Here is a 22825-nt window from a genome sequence, read left to right on the forward strand (position 1 = left end):
ATGATCTGATTGAGAGGTTTCTATAAATCCCTGCCTTTAAAAAGCACATGGTTGCCTGATTGGCCAGCTGACCCAATGCTTTATGATTGGTCAAAGACCACAAGCGATTATCAGAAATGTAATACTTCTTACCATTATCACCAGTTTCAGGCTACTAAAGCATATATAAAGACAAACAGTTAAAACATCCTTTTAACTCTATCATTTTGAACTTGAGTCACAATCCGATATCTATGTCAGTGGTCGAGCAAATCAGTCAGAATCAACTTTATACATTTATTTATACAAAATAGTCTTAATTAGTTAAATAAATAAAATTAAATTAATTAAATAAAACAGTTGCATTCAAATATGAAATACTGCTTTTCCACTGAAGACCAAAATGAGATCTGGCGTGCTGATGATGTTGATTTAGATTTGTTGTTTTTATCAGCTATTTTCTCCCCATATGTTTTACAGTCCTTTTGTCTTGACATCAACCATCTTCTTTTTCTCTTTGCTGTTGCTATTTTATTATAGTTTATCAGACAGAGACCCCTATGGATGATGATGTAATCGCATCCCGTGTCTACTGCGGACCAGTTACTTTTCGAATGTGCATTTGCGCGTCATGCATCACACACCAAGATTAGTTCTGATAGCATATTTTCCAAAAAACCTCTCTCAGTCATATTCTCGTCTCCTTTTTATTAGTCAACGAAAATGTCACTATATTTTTATTATAGTTGTTGTCATCGTCACTTAATAAACTTTTTCGTCACGAAAATTATGACATTTCTAGTCAACGAAATGAACACTGCTACATGTCTGAACACAATGTACAGTGTTTTTATGTTGTTGCTGCTGCACAATTTTATTTTCAATATGGAAGAAATTATTTCATTATCAGTTTATCGAATAAAATACAAATTACGGTGTACTCAAACTTGTGACCATTAATTGTAAATCCAAACAAACCCAGATTTCTCTCATGTAGTCTCTTAATTTAAAATTGCTCATATTTTGACTTGCTGATCAGAGGATCATTTTACTACTTTCTTCAACTTTCTAAATAGCGTGACCTCAGCTTACTTCTCCAAATATCAATCTGAATGCTGTTTTGAGCCACATTTCTCAGGGATGTTTGTCGTGTGCTCGTAAGTGTTAAAAGTCTGTCTGAGAAACAGAAGGCTAAAGAGCTTCTGCACTCAATTCCCTCAAAAAGCCATGTACGTATCTAAAATTCAGTCCCATAAAAAATGCACAAGCCTCACCTGAGACCCTTGCGTAGAGAGAAAGATTGAGAGCAAGTAGACTGAAAGATTTTTTTTTTCTTGAACGGAGAGTGAATTTAAAGTGTTGCGTATTAGACTTGAAGGTCAGAAGCAATTTCTGTTTTCCAGTCATTCTGACTCGACTCGTGTGTTTGAGACCAGGTTTGACCTAAAAATAGATTCAAATGGAGGAAGTGATTTTGCATCAGTACAAAATGTTGATCGGCTGTCCCGAATATGTGCTTTTAGTCACTTGAGTGGGACATTTTAGTACAGTAAGTGACCGTTGATGTACGTCAGAATAGAGATTGCTGTGTATTCAATCTCTAATAATGTGGCACTTCATAATTAACATCATTCTCTGGATAAAAGGCGATTATTTTACAAATCATTGTTGTCGTAATTGTATAATAGTAAAATTTAAACCATAAAGATCATGTGCTGGCCTTGCTCCATAGTGTTCCACCGGGAAAAAATTTATTTACCATCTCCAGGTTGGAGGAAAGTCCTTACCCCATGTGGAGGAGTTCAAGTATCTTGGAGTTATGTTCAAGAGTGAGGGAAGGATAGAACATGAGATTGACAGGCAGCAGTAATTCGGTTGATGTATCTGTCCGTTGTGGTAAAGGAGCCGAGCCGAAAGACAAAGCTCTCGATTTACCGGTCAATCTACGTTCCTACTCTCACCTATGGTCATGAGCTCATGACCGAAAGGACAAGGTCTTGGATACAAGTGGCTGAAATGAGTTTCTTTCACAGGGTGGCAGGGTGCACCCTTATAGATAGGGTGAGGAGCTCTGTCATCCTGGAGAAGCTCGGAGTAGAGCTGCTGCTCCTCCACATCGAGAAAAGTCAGCTGAGGTGGCTCGGGCAACTGTTTTGGATGCCTCCTGGATGCCTACCTAGGGAGGTGTTTCCACCTCGAGGATGACCAAGGACACACTTGAGGGACTTTGTCTGTCGGCTGGTCTGGGAACGCCTCAGTATCCCCCGGAGGAGCTGGAGGAAGTGTTTGGAGAAAGGGTAGTCTGGGGTTCTCTACTGAGACTGCTGCCCCTGCGACCCGACCCGGCCTTAAAATAATCTATATAAAATCAGAAAAAAAGTTACTTTGTAGCTTTCCACTTTTTTTCATGCTCAAAAACACACACAGTAGCTGACACACATTGAAAAGCATTTATAGTAGAATTGCCAGAACGTTATTAAAAAGTTTGTTTCCTAAAAAGTGAAAAGGAAAGATATAAGGGGTGAGCTCTTCCATCCATTAACAGATACATACTGATAACTACTGACATTATGCCAAACCATAATAACATGGCATATTTCATTTTATTTTGAAAGCTTTGATCATGTATTCAGCTGTCCTTCAAATAAATAGTATTAGTCAAATTATTAAAATTGTGTTTTGGATGCAGCAATAAGAAGTCATGAGAGTGACGGATCACACCGTGTTCCTTTGAAGAGACGCTGTGTTCTTTAATAATGCTGCGCGGGGAATGAATGTGCAGTAATTATGATGCTGCAGGATTCATCAACATCATTAAATCAAGGCTTCTTTACACACCGGCTTGTTTCTGTGAAGCAAAAAACATCACAACTCACGCTGACGTAGCCGTTATAGGCATATGACAGTTGGTAAAGAAATATTAGAATATACAATCTTGACTTGAAACAACAAATTGAAGGAAAATCAAGAAAATGAGGTGATGTATTTATTTGAATATACTGTCTACTTTATATTTATTTGATAATGTGGCCATTATACATTTTTAATCAATTCAGTTCCATGGAATAATCAGATTAACAACAATTAATTGCATATTTTATGTGTAACTGGTTTTAAATTGCCTTTAAATTGTGTAACTGGTTTTAAAGGTTGCGCATCAATCTTAATTCTCTCAATTGACTTTATATAAACTCTTAGGGCCCTATCCTACACCTGGCACAATAAGGCGCAAGGTGTGGATGGTGCGGTTTGTTGCTGTTTGCAGACTAGCATAACCCGAATTTTCACAATTTGTGACATGTTGTTTAAATATAAAATCCATTTGTGCCACTTTGTGGACTCATGGGTGTTCTGGTCTATAAAGAAGGTGTGTTAAGGTGCATAGTTGGTGCATTGCTATTTTGAGGAACTGAAATAAGCTGCGCCATTGAACAACTGAAAGCCGGTTTAAAGTCAGCGCAGGGCGCATTAGTTGTGTGCCTATGCAATTCCATACACTTACACATGCTTAATACACACAGGATGTACAGCAACACACAAATCTCTTTACACATGTAAAAATTAAAGTATTAAAATGTTGCAAAAGTGATTATTTTCTACATAAATATAAAAACCACTGCCTCCATACCTTCTTCAGCTTGGGGGGCTTTTTTTTGTTTATTCATGACAATTTGCATTAGAATAATGATATTATTATTCGTGGTATTATTTATTATATGCAGATTAATATTTGTTTTAATAAAAACAAGTGTAGATTTCTCCACCTGTCTGGTGTTGGAGACTGAGAATAATATATAGTTTAATAACTAATTTCTAATTATTTATTTTATCTTTGCCATGATGACAGTAAATAATATTTTACTAGATATTTTTCTAGACACTTCAATACAGCTTAAAGTGACTAGGTTAATTAGGTTAACTAGGCAGGTTAGGGTAATTAGGCAAGTTCGAAAAACAAATATAGCTTAAAGGGGCTAATAATTTTGACCTTAATGTTTTTTTTTTTTATTTAAAACTGCTTTTACTCTAGCCAAAATAAAACAAATAAGACTTTCTCCAGAAGAAAATATTAAGTGCGTGTGTGTGTGTGTGTGTGTGTATATGAATATATATATATATATATATATATATATATATATATATATATATATATATATATATATATATGTATATATACTCGGGCTGTCAAAATTAGCATGTTAACGCACGTGATAATTTGAAAAATTTAACGCATTATAAAAAAATACCGCAAATAACGCAGTTGCCGTTTTTTTTCCTTTTCTTTTTCTTTTTTTTCTTGTTGTGGCCGGCACGTCCATAGAGGCGACAGGCACCCACCTTGGGCAGCAGAATATGAGCGAACCTCCCGGTCCTCACATTCATCCGCTACACCCACTCCTTCCCTTAAAAATAAAACCGCGTGATTGCCGTTTGCCTAGAGCGCCAGTTTAGTTTGCTCTGGTCCTTCGTGTGTTTAACGTGCAAAGAACAATAGATAAGACCAAGGACGCACTTTTAGAAAAAAGTTTCAGTATTAAACAATTAATGTGGCAACACCTGGCTATTCTGAGTTTACAGAGTTTCATGCAATTTCGTGTGTTTCATTTTTTAATCTTTAGACTTTAACTGCAGTTCAGCAGTTCACTCTCATTCAGCATATTTTCATTCAGGATGTTTTAATGGAATTTGATACCGCATGGCGAACGGAAAGAAAAAACATTTCGGGACTCATGTGATCCTTTAAGGTAATCAAAAATTGCTGCCTACATGGTCGACTCTTAATCAGTAGTATCTTAATCATCAAAGCTGAGTATTAGTGTCCATGTGAATGGAAGTGCCGGATGAATTCGCAAGCAGCAAAGACAGCCCATTTCTCCTCCTTAAGCTGTGTCCATGAGCCCTCAAATGTTTCCCCCCTATTGTAAAGTGTCTGCTTCAAGTTGGTGTATCAAAATCTTTGCTTGTGAAATACAGCCATACTTTAGAACGCTTAGTTTTAGCAAATTTGATGAACGCGATCGTGCTTGTTGATGTATCTGAAGGGATCCCTATCGCTAACCGGCACTGCGTGCGTGTGCGTGTGTGTTTGTGTTTGTGTTTGTGTGTGTGTGTGTAGTCCACTAAGAATCCAACATAGAAAGCATTTTTGTTTGTTATTGGCATGGATTGTTTTGAAATTCAAATGGCACTTACATGCCTGTGTTTTTTTTTTTCTGTAATTAATACAGCATTTTGTGATTAATTACAAAAAAGTGTTATCACGTAAATTTTTTTAATCATTTGACAGCCCTTATATATATGTGTATATATATATGTATATGTATGTATATGTATGTATATATATATATATATATATATATATATATATATATATATATATATATATATATATATATATTCATATATATATATATATTCATAAATAATTATAATAGATAAATAATAATATTTGTTGTTTTTAATCTTGTCTGCCTTGTTATTCTGTCCAGTTGATTTATTTATTCAATTTTATCCACTTCCAATAACACTTTTTTTCCCCCCTCTGTTTTAATCAAGTCAGTGGCGCAGGGTTGGAAATGTCAGCAAGGTCATAAATTATGCAGAAATGTCACCTGGGGAATGTTTTATGAGGGCGTGTGCTGTAAAGCCAGCACTCCACAACGACACCAGCTGCCGGACGGTAAACAGTTGAGCTAAAATCATGCGCTACTGCTCATGGACCATTTGAAAACTCTCACTTAACACTAAATTCAGTAGATACCTGCGTCTTAAACAGTGTCTGAGTTCTGGAAATGTTTCTAATTTTAATTTGAGTCTTATGTTAGCCTCTGCGCACACTCACATATATACATGATCACTTGCTGTGAGATGTGCCATCCAGCTGAGCTTTTGATTGAGCGTGATGAAGCGTTAATTAGTGTACCTGATTTGGCGGGCTTTGGCATGAGGTGTTTGTTTATGGTGGCAGAGGACGACGCATGGTGCCTGTGCAAGGGGCAATGGGTTACTCATTTTATAAATGGTTTGAAATGATTCAGAAGGACAATCTGGGTCAAGTTTAGTAGAACTGCTTGAATATTTCAGTGTAAAATCTGTGGGAAGTATTAAACCTGTAGACTGTACTACGTTATATGGGGGAAAGTATTCAACACTTTGTTTTTTCCTGGGAATAATATTTCTAAAGGACCCATTGGAATTCAACCAAATTTTGCTAAAAATGCCTTAGATACCTCTCATATGGAGAATGAAGCCACATGCATAGCTCAGGTGTCATCTTGACGGTTCTGTGGGTCTCGTCTATTTAATCTGATCTTTATTTTGTATTCTCTATTGGATTCAAGTCAGGGGATTGGCTGGACCATTTTTCAGCTTGATTTTCTTTCTCTGAAAGCATTTGAGAGTTTGCTTGGCTGTTTTTTATTATTGTCCTGCTGAAATGTCCACCCTGGTTTCATCTTCATCATCCTGCTTATGTAGATGTTGAACTGAAGCAGCTAATATTTATTTACAATGGTGAAGGGCAGAGGCTTCCTGAAGAACTACTGAGAGATTTCAGCTGCTGTCTGGGCTTTCACTGACTTTCTACACCTCCCTTTCTTCTTGTGTTCAATACTTTTTACTCGTCGTTTAATTTTATTACATATAACCTCATTTGTAAACTAATTTGTTTAGTTTTCCTTGCATAATTGGATTTCCTTAGTTGTTACCAACATCTGGTAAATTTCAAGTCAACAGCACCTTTAGAAATATGTTTTCTGAGAAAAATTGTTTAGCATAGTATACTTATTTCCTTCATTGTAGTAATGTTTAAAAGGTGGGGTTCTCATGCTTATGAAAAGTAATCAGAAATATACTTAACAAAAGTATGATCTGAAAGATTGTGCTGTTATGCTCAACAAAAGAAATACAGTAAAAGCAACAATATATCTGTTATTACTGTTTTTGAACAGCTTTGGTTGAGTGTAAGACTTTAATCTTTTAGATGATACTTTTATAATCATTACTTAAGTCTTTAGTCACATGTTCTTTCAGAATTTTTTTTAAAATGCTGAATTTTGCTCTACAAAACTGGCGTCATTTTTTTATTTTGTCAGTGTATTTTTTGGTGTAGACCAGGGTTCTGTTCTTGTGCATTGCTCATTTGACTGAATGATTTTATTAGTGATGACATTGTCCACAATAGTATCGTTCTTCAAAGCTCATCCTGGAGTTGTTGTCAAGCTACATGTCTAATTTAGGATTCACAAAATTGTCATTGCAACTGAAGGTGATACCAAAAGTCTGTAACAACTGCTGATATTTTCTTAAAAGAATGCTGCATTAAGTTGGGGAAGGTAATAATGTTGTAAAATTAATGTTAATGTAAGTTAATGCAAATCTGTAGTATACAATCTAAAATAAAGTTATAGACTGTCAAAACTGTCACTATTTGTACCTTTTATTTTTAAGAGATTGTTATTTTACTTTTAAGTGACTAATGTACACGTTTGGGACTAATATAAAAACCTTTTAGTTTCAAATGTAATCTCTGAAAAAATACCGTCCTAGCCACAATTTCTGAAAGTGTGTGACAGTAGAATTTTTTTTTTTGTGAAGGAATAATTACATAACTTGTGGGAGTCATGTACACACAATGTTGGGAGCTAATATGCAGATGTTTTGATGTAGCGCAGGAGATGCAGACACTTATCAAATATGAAAATGCTTTTTTTTATGCTAAATTAATTTTAATAAATTTAGTTATGGCTTTTTTTTTCAAGGGATTACTCTCACATAAGACACTCTTGAAAGAGAGATTACAAATGTCAAGAGGTTTCCTGCTAAAATAGGTTTAAAAGGATAAACCTAAAAGTAAAACTAAGTGAATTGCTAAATACTATACTTCGGACAAAATGTAAAGCCAGAACACATGGCCTAAAATAAATGTGTAAAGTTATTTTGTATCTTAACAAACGGTTTAATTTACTACAAATTTGACATTATTTTGCTCACATGGCTGATAATTAATCAGACGAGCTCATGATGATGCATTGATGGTCACAATTTTAAAGATTGATAGATCAGTCCTTCACAGTAATCACGAGTGCACACAAGAAACTCAAATCAGTTCATTCTGATGTTTTTATTTGATTTTCATGGTTATTTGAATATCCAAATTATCCAGAAATCATAATTAAAGGATACAGGATCTGCCAAACCATCTTAGATTAAGCAAGGAAAAAAGAACAAACCTTTAAGGTTTGTTTACACTTTCCTATGAACCGGATCGCACTTACAGAGCAATTGCATCAGAGATTACTTTAAGCAAACTGTAAAAAATATAGTTTTTTTCTTTTCAAATGAATATTTTGGGGACCAGAATGCAGTTTGCCAATGTAGTTTAGTGCCAGCAGTGTCAGAGAAATCAAATGTCTATTTGGTTATGCAAATGTGTTTGTTTTTGTAATGATTTTGTTCTTCCAGAGCAATTATTTCAGGCTACAGTTGTGAGCGCACTTGCAACAGGGTTGTTATTGGCCATGTGTCATATTGTGTTAATGATAATCTCATCCAAAAGCTCCCTATTGTTTTCAATATTCATGTTTTTTTTTTTTCCACCTCCTGTCAATCCTCTATCTGTCATTGTGTGTATCAGGCGGTGAGTCTTTCTGGGGGAAGCCGTTCAAAGATGAGTTCAGACCCAATCTGTCTCACACTGGCCGTGGGATTCTGAGCATGGCCAACTCGGGACCAAACACAAATAAATCACAGTTGTGAGTAAAAGTTTCATCTACACATTATTACACTTTACTGTCGTCACACTGTAGCAAACTTTATTCAAACTGCATCAAACATTCGGCTTTGTTCTAAATACTGCAAGTTATTCAGCCTCTCTCTATATACAGTTGAATACAATTATTATCTTCTGTGAAAATGCATTATTTTTCAAAGATTTTAAGTGCTGTTTAACAGAGTAAGAACATTTTCACAGCAATTTTCTCTGATATTCTTCTTCTGGAGAAAGTCTTAGTTTTTTTAGTTTAGCTGAAATAAACATTTTTTTCAATATTATTAGCCCTCTTAAAGGGGTGGTCCACAGTGTATTTTTAAGGCTTGGTTGTGTTTATAAGATGTAAAGCAATGTGTGCTCAAGCTTCACTCATAGCAAATCACGTAATTTTTTCACATATCTTACTTTGATTATATACAGCTACTCAGCTAACATGAAAACAACTGTTATATTTCCAAGTTTTTCTTAAAAGCCTGCCCTCAAGAGCCTCTGATTGGTCAGCTAACACAATGTGCTGTGATTCGCGGATTCCTACAAACTCACACTTTTGCGCTGTGTAAACACTCTCAGTGAGAGTAACTGTTAGCAGTGTTAGCTGCCTAAAAAAAGAGCACACAGCTGAACTTCACGCCTGCACTCTAAAATAAAACCTGACAAGTGTCTTTCTTTTATATACAGTTGACGTCAGAATTATTAGCCCCCCCTTTGATTTTTTTTTATTTCTTTTTTTTATATATATATATATATTTCTCAATTGATGTTTAACAGAGCAAGGACGTTTTCACAGTATGCCTGATAATATTTTTTTCTTCTAGAGAAAGTCTCATTTGTTTTATTTCGGCTAGGATAAAAACAGTTTTGAATTTAAAAAAAAACATTTGAAGGTCAATTTTTAGCCCCTTTAAGCTATATTTTTTCCCATAGTCTGCAGAACAAACCATTGTTATAAAACCATTGTTATTAACTTGCCTAATTACCCTAACCTGCCGAGATAACCTAATTAACCTAGATAAGCCTTTAAATGTCACTTTAGGCTGTATAGAAGTGTCTTGAAAAAATATCTAGTCAAATATTATTTACTGTCATCATGGCAAAGATACAATAAATCAGTTATTAGAATTGAGTCATTAAAACTATTATGTTAAAAAAAAAATTCTCTTTGTTAAACAGAAATTGGGGGAAAAATAAACAGTGGGGCTAATAATTCTGATTCAACTGTATATTCGGGTTGTAAGTATGAGTAAGTAATATGAAACGTTCTCATGTCTTTTGCGAATTTGTTATTTGAGATGAACATTGTGGGTGTTTACAGCAGTTTGACTGATAAATATGGATTTCTAACTAAATTGTTGGCGGTGCCAAACAGCATTTCTCGTTTTTTACGTCCTTGTTTACATCCGCACGTAAACATACCATTAACGCTAAAAATGTGTGCGTGTAGTTGATCAATTTTAACAAATAAAAATACTTACAGGTTGTGGCTTACAATCCACAGCTCTATCTGTTGGAGGAGTTTTTAGTGGAATCCAACACTGATTCTGGAAGCTCTCCTTTGTCAAACGCTAGCTGTATATTTTTTTAATTCTCTGGAACATAATTCAAATGAAACTGTAAACACCTCTCTCTTTGTGTCGTGTCCTTTGGAAGCCCAAATACAGAAACAGAAGAAGCTCTGTGAAAATAGCAGTGTTTGCATGGCATTTTAGCTTTCTATGCTATAACATTACAGCGCCTTTGTCCACACCCCTTTGCTGCGTGTGGTGTTCACGAAGTGTATGCGCATAACATGAAGCCCTTGTTATCTCACTAGGCCGGAAGTATTTTTTGTAGTCCCAAAATTTCCTTTGCTGTAGGCTTTGTTAAGTTAACTGTTAAGTTAACTGTAAAAACCAATGTCTCCTTTTGTATTGAATTTTGAGCACATTACATTGAGAGATTTTGTTTATGTTCACACAGCTACACATGAACTAAAGTTTAAAATATGATATCGCAGTGGACCACCTCTTGATATTGTTCACTTGGCTACAGAAAAAAACACTGTTTTTCAATAACTTGCCTATTTAATGTTATAAACCTAGTTAAGTAATTAAATTGCGCTTATACGTAAAAATGCTTGCATATGCCTTAAACATGAACTTGCCCTGTTTATAAAACTCACACAATAATTTTTTTTTATTCCTGTTTCAGCTTTATAACATTTCGCTCCTGCGCATACCTGGACCGGAAGCACAGTGTTTTTGGAAGGTAAATATTTTTGGGGATTTATTAATCTTCTCTAAGGGCTTTTGACACTTACTAAAGGTACGCCCATATGTTTTATTTATTTCATTTCTCTTTTTTTTCTATTTTTATTATGTCCATTTATTTCTGTCTTTAGTATGTTTTTGGTTAAAAAAGGTAAAACCAAAACAAAATGAAAATTGTCTGTCTGTCTCTGTCATTCTATCTGTCGTTCTATCTCTTAATTGTTCTATCTATCATTCTGTCTATTGTTCTATCTATCTATCAATCTATCTATTTTATCTATTATTTTATCTGTCTGTTTGTCTTTCTATCTATTAATCATTTTATCTATCTATCTATCTATCTATCTATCTATCTATCTATCTATCTATCTATCTATCTATCTATCTATCTATCTATCTATCTATCTATCTATCTATCTATCTATCTATCTATCTATCTATCTATCTATCTATCTATCTATCTATCTATCTATCTATCTATCTATCTATCTATCTATCTATCTATCTATCTATCTATCTATCTATCTATCTATCTATCCTATGTTGCATGAATTTTGTATCTTGACACACACACGTATGCATACTCACACGCATGCACTTTACACTGAGGGAAAATCTTGCCCATTTGGCACTGCGTTGAAATCCTTGGACTGTAGCTGTGGAATTCGGAGGTTTGTCAGCATAAGCCTTGACCAAACTCACATGCACCCCTCACACCACATGCTGTTTGTGTGTGTGTGTGTGTGTGTGTGTGTGTGTGTGTGTACTTACTGAGCACGTGCAGTTAAGAACACACACACACCCCTTAACCCTCAGCCTATGGGGCACCTAGTCATTCTTTAAGAGAAAACAGCCCACAGGACCCGCTGTAGAACAGAAACAGCACTATTCATACAGATTTAATACAACGAACAAGAAAATTAATGGATAGCTTACTGATCATTTTACGTTATGGATTGCTTGCTGACCACCAAACTTGGGAAAAGTTAATCCAGTTTGATCGAGTTTCATTTAATAAATCATCTATGATTATAATTTGTAATTATATATTTTTCAATTCAATTCAGCTTTATTTGTATAGAAATTTTACAATATCGATTGTGTCAAAGCAGCTTCACATAAATGGTCATAGTAACTGGATATTTGAATGTTTAAGAAGCTGTTTGTTAAATTATAAAAAAAAAATGAGTTGAGATTGTTGCTTTTTTTGGAATAATCATAAATGAGGAGTCTGTATGGCATGTAAACCTTTTTCTAGATCTTCCATATTAGTGTTTACTTATAATTATAATTGACTTTTATATTTTCATTTTGTATTATTTTGATAAAAGTTAGAGAATAATTTGAATTATTCGGTGATGTCCTTGTCACTTTAGCTAATTAATATTTTTTTATTGTATGCTTTGCTGTTTTTATTACTTTTGAGCACTAGTTCACATAACTATACTGATACTACAGATGTAACTTGTATAAATCATTCTGAATTAAAAAAAATTACAACATTTAACCACATATATTACAAATAATATTTAAATGAATAGTCCTCAATCAACTACTGTAATAAACCTTGTTTTGTTGTTATTTATTGTTCATCTACAATTATATTTTATGTTTGTTTTTGTTTCATTTTTAGTTATCAATAGCCTGGTTTCAGACACAGATTATGCAAAGAATTTGCTATTATTTTGTAAATGTTGGTAAAATGGTTGGAAAATCGCACAATTTCCATTAGCCAAAGTTACACAGCTAAAACATTACAATAAAATCAAACGGGGAAAATAAATCTTTAAAAATGCATAAGGGACAAAAGTCTTGTCACCTGTCCAAGTTTTAGAAACAACAAATCATAACTTGACTTCTAGTTGATCATTTGGTATCAGAAGTGGCTTCTATGAAAGGCAAAGGCCTCTAGATTATGCTTATTTTACTAAAATAAAGTATGATCATGCCTTGATTTTTAATCATTTAATTAGGGCAGTAAGGTTTGACTTTGCTTAGACTAAAGTCTTATCACTAAACAGAAATAAAGTACAGTATAGAATATAAAGTCATGCTGCAGTGGAAAAATAATAAATATTGTGTATGACTCCCATGAGCTTGGAAGACTGCATCCATACATCTCAGCAATGACTTCGATAAGTTAATAAAGTCATCTGAAATGGCAAAGAAAGCGTTCTTGCAGGACTCTCAGAGTTCATCAAGATTCTTTGGATTCACCTCCTTCTTCATCTTACTCCGGACATGTTCAATAATGCTCTTGAATGGTGACTGGGCTGGCCAATCCTGGAGCACCTTGATCTTCTTTGCTCTCAGGTACTTTGTGAAGGCTGAAGTATAAGGAGCGCTAGCCTGCTGAAGAATTTACCCTTTCCTGTGGTTTGTAATGTAATGGGCAGCACAAATGTCTTGATACCTCAGGCTGTTTATGTTGCCATCCACTCTGCAGATCTCTCGCACTCCCCCATACTGAATGTAACCCCAAACCATGATTTTTCCTTCACCAAACTTGACTGATTTCTGTGGGAATCTTGTGTCCATGTGAGTTCCAGTAGGTCTTCTGAAGTATTTGTGCTGATTGGGATGCAGTTCAGCAGTTGATTTATGTAAAAAATCTACCTTCTGCCACTTCTTCAAATGATCAACTACTGTAGAAGTCAAGTTATTATTTGTAGCTCTTACAAATGGGATTGTTGACAAGACTTTTGTCAGATAGTGTATATGTAGTAAATCTGTTTCCATTGCAGTTTTGCAATATATTACTTTTTCCACATTGCCTGAAAACCCCCCATTTAATGAGCATAAAACATTTCACGATATTAGTTTCCATTTAGCATATTTTCAAATTAATTTGCAAGATTTGACTGATAATGAAAATGCAGCTTAAAACAACTGTGTGGCAAATCAGTCGTAAAAACTACTTATTTACTTGGTTTTTATTGTACCTTTTTAGCAAAATGGCTCAAAATGAGGGATACAGGATTTTCACATTTGGCTGCGCTTTTCCTTTAAGAAATGTTCAAGCTTGTTGGCTGCTGTGAAGGAGTTTGATCCAGTCTCAATAGAGATATTATGACCGCTTGGCACTGAATAATACCTCATTTACTTTTAGCAGAAGCATTTTAATAGGATTTCTGTCCCTCCCTTGCTCTCTTTTAGAGTGGTTGGTGGTTTAGAGACTCTCTCAGCGATGGAGAATGTTGAAAGTGATCCGAAGACAGACAAACCCAAGGTGCTGAAGCCTTTTATTTATCTTCTGTAGCATCAGAAATGTATGACCAGGTTGCACAATCACACAGTATGGTTTGTGTGTGCTTTGTTGACTCATGGTTCCTCCTGTTTGTTTATATTTTACACCTGCTGTCAAATACCAGAATGCCAAAAGATAAATAGTTCCTTTTCAAACAGCTTGAGAAGACAAACCTCTTCTTTTCACATTGAACCTTTTTATTTTCATTATTTTTTGTGTGTGTTTCATGTCAAAAGCTAATTAAATATTTTAGTTTGGGTCATTTAGCTTGATACTTAAATGCTCTTTTTAAAATTATGTAATTTTTTAATTTATTTTTTATTTCTACATTTTTTAAAAGGAATGTTTGCTTAGAGTTAAATGTGTGAATTTGACAATTTTTTAATCCATTCAGCCCAATCCATTCTGTGGGTCTTGTGGGAACATTTTTAGCTTAGCTTAGCATAAACCATTAAATCGGATTAGACCTTTAGCATCTCGCTCAAAAAAAAAAAAATATTTTTTTTGAGTTTTGATAATTTTACTCTTTAAAGATTGACTCTTCTGTAGTTTTTATTATATTTTCATTCAACTCAAGTTTATTTGTATAGCACCTTTTACTATAATTATTTTTTCAAAGGTTTACAAAAGGTTAAATACAAATTTAAATTAAATATAAGTTAATATGTACAGATATGGTTAACCTGCAATGTTATTACATATAGGTGATGTCTGTGTGTACATGTTCAATGAAGTTTATTTGTGTATTAAGTGTATATGTTATATTTGGCGTCATCTCTTCATATGTGTTGTCCTCAAGGTTCTCAATGGTTAGCATCATCTCTTCACAGGTCTTGGATCTCATCAATGGCGCTGCACAATCTTTAGAGGCCTTGTGATGAGTACCCCCAAGTAAAAAATAGAGAACAAGAAAACAATTAGTTTAACTGCTGTTCATAATATGTAGTAGTAAATTTAACTTAAACGCTTTTCTCAAACTCGAAGTGCTACAAAACAATAATACAAAAAACCTTGGATAACAAAATGCAACAAATAGTTCAAAAATGACAGAAATCCTTATACATTAAAAGCAATACTAAAAAGGTAAATCTTAGGCAGTTTCTTAAAGTTGTCCAGGGAACTGGCATTCCTGATGGTTGTAGGTTAAGCATTCCATGATTTTGGTGCATGGTAGGAAAATGCCCTACCTCCCATAGTGTTGAGTCTGCAACAAAGCTGAAACAGAGTGAGACCCAATGCAGAACGTAAACAGCGAGAAGGAGATGATACAGTCATCAGATCACATATAACCAGGAGCAAATCCATGTACCGCTTTGAATGTTAAAAATCAGATTTTTAAAATCAATACATGACTTGACGGGTAGCCAGTGTAGTTGCTGAAGTACTGGGGTAAGGTGATACCGTGTCGTGTGTGTCAACATGCATGCAGCTGAGTTTTGAATGTACTGTAATGTCCTGAGAGCACTTGCTGGAAAATTTATTTACAGAAATCTAGGCGAGAATTGATGAAGGCATGAACAAGCCTCTCAGTGACTACGTTTACATGGACACTAATAATTTGATTTTAATGCGATTAAAATACTTTTTTTATACTTTGATTAAGAGTCTACCATGTAAACAGCAATTTTTTATTAATTAGATTGAGGTCATAATCGAACTAAAGAGAAATTGAATTAAGGCATGGAGTATGCCGATTTTAGTCGCATTATTGAAGTGCAGTACAGACATGTAAACACCTTAATCAAAATATTACCCTTATGTAGGACTTTTTGCCTCATTTTGCGACAGGGTAGTCCACACACACACACACACACACACACACACACACACACACACACACACACACACACACACAGACACACATACATACAGACACGGTTGTGGGACACACTGTTTGAGGCATCTACCGAGTCAGAGCAGACCACAGACACCTGTATTGCAAAATGCAGACTTTTTTTTTCTTCCATTCAGCATGCGATATGAACTTCCATTAAAACAACACTCTTCCAGCAGATCATAGTTGCATCCAATATCTCGTTTGTCACGGGGGGGCATGCAGGAAATGTTGCAGAATGAAAGGGAAAGTGCCAAACCGCAGATCAAGTCGACAAATTGATAATGAAACACAAAATTACATGAAACTCTGCAGGAAACACGGATAGCGCGGTGACGCAATGACCTTAATCTAATTATGTGCTATAACATGTTAAACGGGATCATGAAAGAAACATTCAAAAAGCAACTCATGTAAATGCCCTAATCTTAATATTGTATTAATTAGATTAAGGCAAATAATTTGAATTCTGATGTCCGTGTAAACATAGTCAGTATCTGGTGTCGAAAGAAAGGGTCTAATGTGCGCAATGTTTTAAAAAAAGATATATTTGTTACATGTTTAAATTATATTTTAAGCTAAGACAAGCATCAAAAACTACGCCAAGATTGGGCACCTGCGGAGGTGATGATAATTGAAAGCCATCGAATGAAAGCATAAAATTACTACTCTTATTAACATTAGAAGAGGTATTTGTATATGTAAGGGGTATATGTATTTGAGCAAGAGATATTAAATATTAATGCAAAAATGAAGTGCTATAAATGAAAATAGCAGTTATACTAACAAACAGAAACAAACATAAGTATTTCTAACAAAATGTCTGGTGCATTAAGACAGGAGGAGTGTATCCTTCAGGTGGTTTGTCTAGCCCACTCATCTGCATGCAGTACACTCATGCATACTCTTTCTATTGTAATAATCAAGGAACTTTGCAGCTGTACTTTTGCTGCAGCAGCGTCAATGATATTGCACAGTGCCTGAAAACAGCGCCCAACAAGGTAACAGTGCTGTGTAATATCATTGTGCCTGCTGGAGCCATGGTACGGCATCAACGTTCCTTCATTATTATGCAGAGTATAGTTCTTAGCCATATCGGCCTAGAAAAATAGCAATTCTTCATTTACTGTCGGTCATAGTAATTACAGAAGAGCAAAGCTTAACAGGAAAATCATTGAAACTCCTTTTTTATATTTTTGACTGAGATGCTAATGGTCTAATCCTATTTAATGGTTTATGCTACGCTAAGCTAAAAGTCATCCCGCCATCCCGGAGATTAGCTTTCTTGAATTTTTTGGGTTCAAAAATGTGAAACTCAACTGTTTACCTCTAGGAGAATTGTAAAATGAGTGTAGAAATTTAGTTTAAAGTCATCTACTTCTTCAAAAAGGCCTAAGACAAATTTGTTTTTCATTTTCATTTATTTGCATGATTTTATTTTGTTGTGCTTCATGTGAAAAACTTTATTTAATCTTGCAACATTTAGCTTGATATTTCAATGCTTTTTTTCTTAAAAGGTAACCACATGCTAATAGGTAAAGACTGTTTTCTAAGCCTGACTCTGTTTCTCTTTCACATTGTCAGTCTGAGATTAAGATACTGAGCACTTCAGTTTTTGTGGACCCGTATGAAGAAGCAGATGCCCAGGTCAGCATTTTTATGCGTGTATGTTGTCATGTTGTATTTGATGTGTTTGCATGCTGCGCAGCCGATGTAACTGTGTGTGTGTGTGTTAGATTGCAGCGGAGCGAGAGAAGGAAGCTCAGAAAGTGGAGGAAGAGAGAGCACAAACTTCTGCTCTAGTCAACAAGGCAAAAACTGAGGAAAAGCCTAAAGCCTTCAGACCAGGAGTGGGAAAATACATCAACATGACTGCTACGTGAGTTCACACATATTGGTTGTTGAATATGACAACATTGTAATAGTGCAAGACTATTGGGGTTGTTATTTACCAAGTTATTGCATTGATTAAATATTTGATCATTACTAAGGTACTATGAGTCACATTGCCAGAAGCTTTTCTGTGAGCACAGAACTGATTCACACTGAATACATGAAGTCTCGACATTTATTTTGGTAATTCTTATTTTGGTAATCCATCTTTATCAAAACAGTCTGATTATAAGCAATAGTGTTTCATTCTTTGACTTGAAAATATGAAAGTTATTTGTTGTTTATCAAAAAAGGTTATAGGATCATAGCAGTGCTATCAGATTGACTCAGAATCTAAAACATCACAGGACGAGAAATTATTAACCTGGAATTGGTTAAAAGATTCTTAAAAGCTGCAGCAGCGTCAGGAGATCTGTCGTCTGTCTTTTTAATGTTTGTGACAAAACTACCGTCACTAAAAAGACTGACTTATTAAGAATGATGGATGGATATAGGAATAGATAAATGATGGATGGATATATGGATAGATAAATAGATGGATGGATATACAAATTGATAAATGGATGGATGGATATAGGGATTGTTTAATGGATTGATAAATGGATAGAGGTATAGATTGACAAAATGATAGATGCGCCTATATATTGATAATTGGTTTAATGGATTGGTGGGCGGATGGATGTATTTATTGATAAATAGATGGATGTATGTATGGATTTAGAAGTGGATGGATGGATAGATATAGAATGATAAATGGATGGATGATATGTGGAATATGGAATGTATGGATGGATGGATAATCCTATAGATAGATAGATTGATAAATGGATGGATATAGGGTTTGATAAATGGATGGATGTATACAGATTGATGGATTGATAAATGGATGGATGGATGGGTGGATGGATGAATGATATATGGGTTGATAAATGGATGGATGGATGGATATACAGATTGATGGATGGATAGATGGATATATGGATTGATAAATGGATAGATAGGTGAATGGATATAGGGATTGATGAATGGGTAAATATAGGAATTAATGGACGGGTGGATATATAGTTTAACAAAATGATAGATGGATATGTACATTTATAAATGGTTTAATGGATTGGTGGATTGATGGATGGATTGATTTGTTGATAAATGGATGGATATGTAGATTGATAAGCAAAAGGATGGACATGGAATGATAAATGGATTGATGATTATTTGGATTGATAAGTGGATGGATGGATATGTGGATTGATGGATGTATTGATTTATTAATAAATGGATGGAAATGGATTGATAGCTGTATAGATGGATGCATGGATGTGTGTGTGCGTGCGTGCGTGCGTGCGTGCGTGCGTGCGTGCGTGTGTGTATATATATATATACATATATATATATATATATATATAGATAGATAGATAGATAGATAGATAGATAGATAGATAGATAGATAGATAGATAGATAGATAGATAGATAGATAGATAGATAGAATGATTAATAGATAGAAAGACAGACAGATAGAATAATAGATAAAATAGATAGATTGATAGATAGATAGAACAATAGAAAGAATGATAGATAGAACAATTAAGAGATAGAACGACAGATAGAATGAGACAAACAGAAAGATATACGGATGGATAAACAGATGAATAGATGTACAGACGGATATTTTGGTAAATACAGGTGGATGCATCTTTACAGTGTTGACCATATTTATGCTGGATTTAATTCTGGTAATGGCAAATAAGTGTTTGTGGGTGTCAGTTGTGAGGGTTTGTCCTGCACCACAGCAGGGCTCAGGATATGAGCATAGTTTACTGTGAGCAACAGGAGATCGTTCTAATTATCCCTCACAACCCCACTGATTTTCACACGCACACACACTCATCCCCAACACACTGACTGACTGTTAAAGAGACGAGCACACACATGCACAGTAATTTGAACACCTGCTGCTCACACCCAAGGTCTGGATCTCTCTCTCTCTCTCTCTCTCTCTCTCTCTCTCGCACACACAAACACACAGTCACTGCTACCTGATGGGAACAGATCCATCTCTCACATGCACACACTTCATTTGTTTTTATGGCAAAAAATACAATTTTTATATATTTTTTGGACTTATTGTTTATTTGCAAGCACAGGGTTTAATTAAATAAATGATCTGAAATTCTCAGCATAATTGAGTACACCTCCTTTTGAAAATGAATATTTTGGTGCATTTCTCGGTAAATATAACCAATATATTTGGTGCACTTAAACAAATCCTAATTAGTAAGCTGTTATATCCATTAAGAATTTGGTAATTAGGAATAGAAATGTAATATATTTTAAAAAACTGAAAAAAAAACAAAGAATTTAAACACATTTAAATGTTTTTACGTTTCTATCGATTTTTCAACTTTATAAACAATTTGTATATTTTTCTCTAACTTATACTTTTTATTATATTAATTTTTAGACAGTGATCTTAAGTTATTTTTTTAGATTAGTTCTAGTTTTGGCTTTGGTACTGAATAATGTATATATGAGCAATATCACACAAGTAGCAGTCGATATACAGCCACATCACACTGCTACTTGTATGATATTGAGTTTATACAACAGTTCGACAGCATAATCGTGTGTATAAAAAAGAACATCAAACACGAAGACTCTAAAATCCCTTTTGTAAGAGGAACTACTTTCTTCTGCCATTCCTTAACATCTGCAGCTGACGTCAGAACAGAAGAAACCATTGCTCATCCACCAATGTCACTTTAGAGCTAGTGTTTGAATGATTCTCTAGCATAATGTATAAAGTGATGACAAAACAGGTGATTTTGCTCACATTTTAAGATTATAAAGCAAAGAGCATGAATCAGTCTACAGAGATTTCCCAGTATTTCTCTGTTGCAATCGAGAAATCACAATAACTAATCCTGAAAAAGCCAAAGCAGGGCAATCACTACCAGATTACTGTTGTGTTTGCGATAAAGAAAAACGCTAAACACATGCGGGCATTTCTTTTTTCTTTCTTTTTACTGAACTTGTCTGGGCTAATGAAAACAGGAGACGCATTAGAAACAAACAGATGGCCAACAAAAAAGTAACTCAGGGTTATACAAAGAGTGGCTAACACAAAATACACGCGTTCCGCATATGAGTCCCATCTTACACTCAGTACACTACAATTACTATGGTATAAATACAGAACAACAACATACAAAAGAGAGAGCTCGACTTAGAATGTCACATACCAGTTTTATAATGATTTGATCAGCTGTAGTTTGAAATTATGCATAGCTTTTCTCCCCTAAGGACTTAATATACTGTCTCTGTTGCCATCTTGTGGATGTACAGTGTCAACTGTCTTTGCTCTGCTCAGTATGCAGGCTCATGGATGCCGACGTGCTGTCTCTCCAAAATTATAAATATTTAAAAATAGGCACTAACCTTATAAATAAACTGCATGGATGCAATCTAAACAACTACATTCTCCTCTAAAAAAGCCTCAAACACATATTATGTTGTCCAACAGCAGCAATATTTGTCAAACTGTAGTTTAAAGTAGAGTTTGTTGATCTGCTGTCACTATGTGGGCGAAGTAATACAGAATTGTTAAGAGGCTGTACAAGTTCTGATATTGCAGAATATTGCACGGCTATCAGCCAATCAGATTTGAGAACCAGACAGAACTGTTGTATAAACTCAGATATATTAATGTATATCTTCCTAAAGAAAATAATACTTTAAAAGAGAGATCTGTGAGAGGTGTACTCATTTTTGCTTGGTATTATGTATGTATGCATGTTCGTAATGACATTATTATCATATATATGACAATTCTTTAAAAAAAAAGTAACCTAAATAAAAAAGGAGTAATGACTTCTTAAAATGTAGGATTTTATTAATTAAAATTAAATTAAATATTTTGGTTCCATTTATGACCTCTAAACATTGATGCTTTTGCCAGTGTACTGTCAAGACCTCTATATAAACATGTAAAGAGCTTCTATTGTGATGAGCTGACTGGTTTGTGTTTGATGGCAGTAATAATGTTAATGTGGATGCAGATTTGCTGCTTTTTCTTTAATATCAGCAGATACTGCAAAACTGCATTTACATTTTGGCAGATTCAAAAACGTTATGCTTTGAAAGGTGGCAAACAAACTGCTGAGGTCAGCCTCGCATAATCATTAGTGAATCAATTACACAAACCTAATTAACACTGAATGTCTCATTCACTCTCTTTCATCAGGAAACATTCCCATCCTGATGCAGAGAAACCCTCCACTAGTGAAGCTCCGGCCAAAAAACCTAAAGGCAGAACTGGTTTTGGAGACTTCAGCTCCTGGTAGAACAGCTACACCATCCCTCAGCAGATTCTGGGTAACACATGAGATACTGGACTCATATTATTCTGTTTTTTTCCCTTATGTTTCGTCTAAAAGCTTTGTTACTTTTTTCAAGATAAGTGTTGTGTTGTTAGTTTCACATAGCTTCAACAAGTCTATCTCTGTAAATAAGCCCCTATTTTTGCAAATTCAGTGATTTAATCTTGGTGCTAATAAATGTTTTTTTGCTAAAAATGATAATGCTTCACTAATTTTTGTTTTTGTACTTTGTTAAAAAATGTTGCATCGTTAAATTATTTTAGTTGAATCAAACAAACTTTTCTAGTCATCTCAGCATACATTTATCAAACTGGCTAAACATATCAAGTTAACTTAAAAATGCTGTTGAAACCTGATTAACTTATTAAATTAAGTTAAAGAAGCATAAAAACATTTGTTATTACTTTTTGTCATATCATTTGTACAGTGTATCATATGGCTGCTGCACAATATATCATTTGAGCATCGATATCGCAATG

At 34.6% G+C, this 22825-nt stretch overlaps 1 protein-coding gene across 1 annotated transcript in view; it reads left to right on the forward strand.

Moving 5' to 3' along the window:
- ppil2 (peptidylprolyl isomerase (cyclophilin)-like 2) overlaps positions 1–22533 on the forward strand; it is a 72276-nt gene extending 49743 nt beyond the window's left edge. The window contains 6 exon segments of the mRNA NM_200991.2: positions 8615–8732; positions 10937–10993; positions 14152–14224; positions 17661–17723; positions 17813–17955; positions 22211–22533. Of these exon segments, the coding sequence (NP_957285.2) occupies positions 8615–8732; positions 10937–10993; positions 14152–14224; positions 17661–17723; positions 17813–17955; positions 22211–22310 (554 nt within the window). The 3' untranslated portion in view covers positions 22311–22533.
- Positions 22534–22825: the final 292 nt, after the last annotated feature.

This window comes from Danio rerio, chromosome 5 (assembly GCF_052040795.2).
Source record: "Danio rerio strain M-AB ecotype USA chromosome 5, GRCz13ab, whole genome shotgun sequence".
Classification (NCBI taxonomy): Eukaryota; Metazoa; Chordata; class Actinopteri; order Cypriniformes; family Danionidae; genus Danio; species Danio rerio.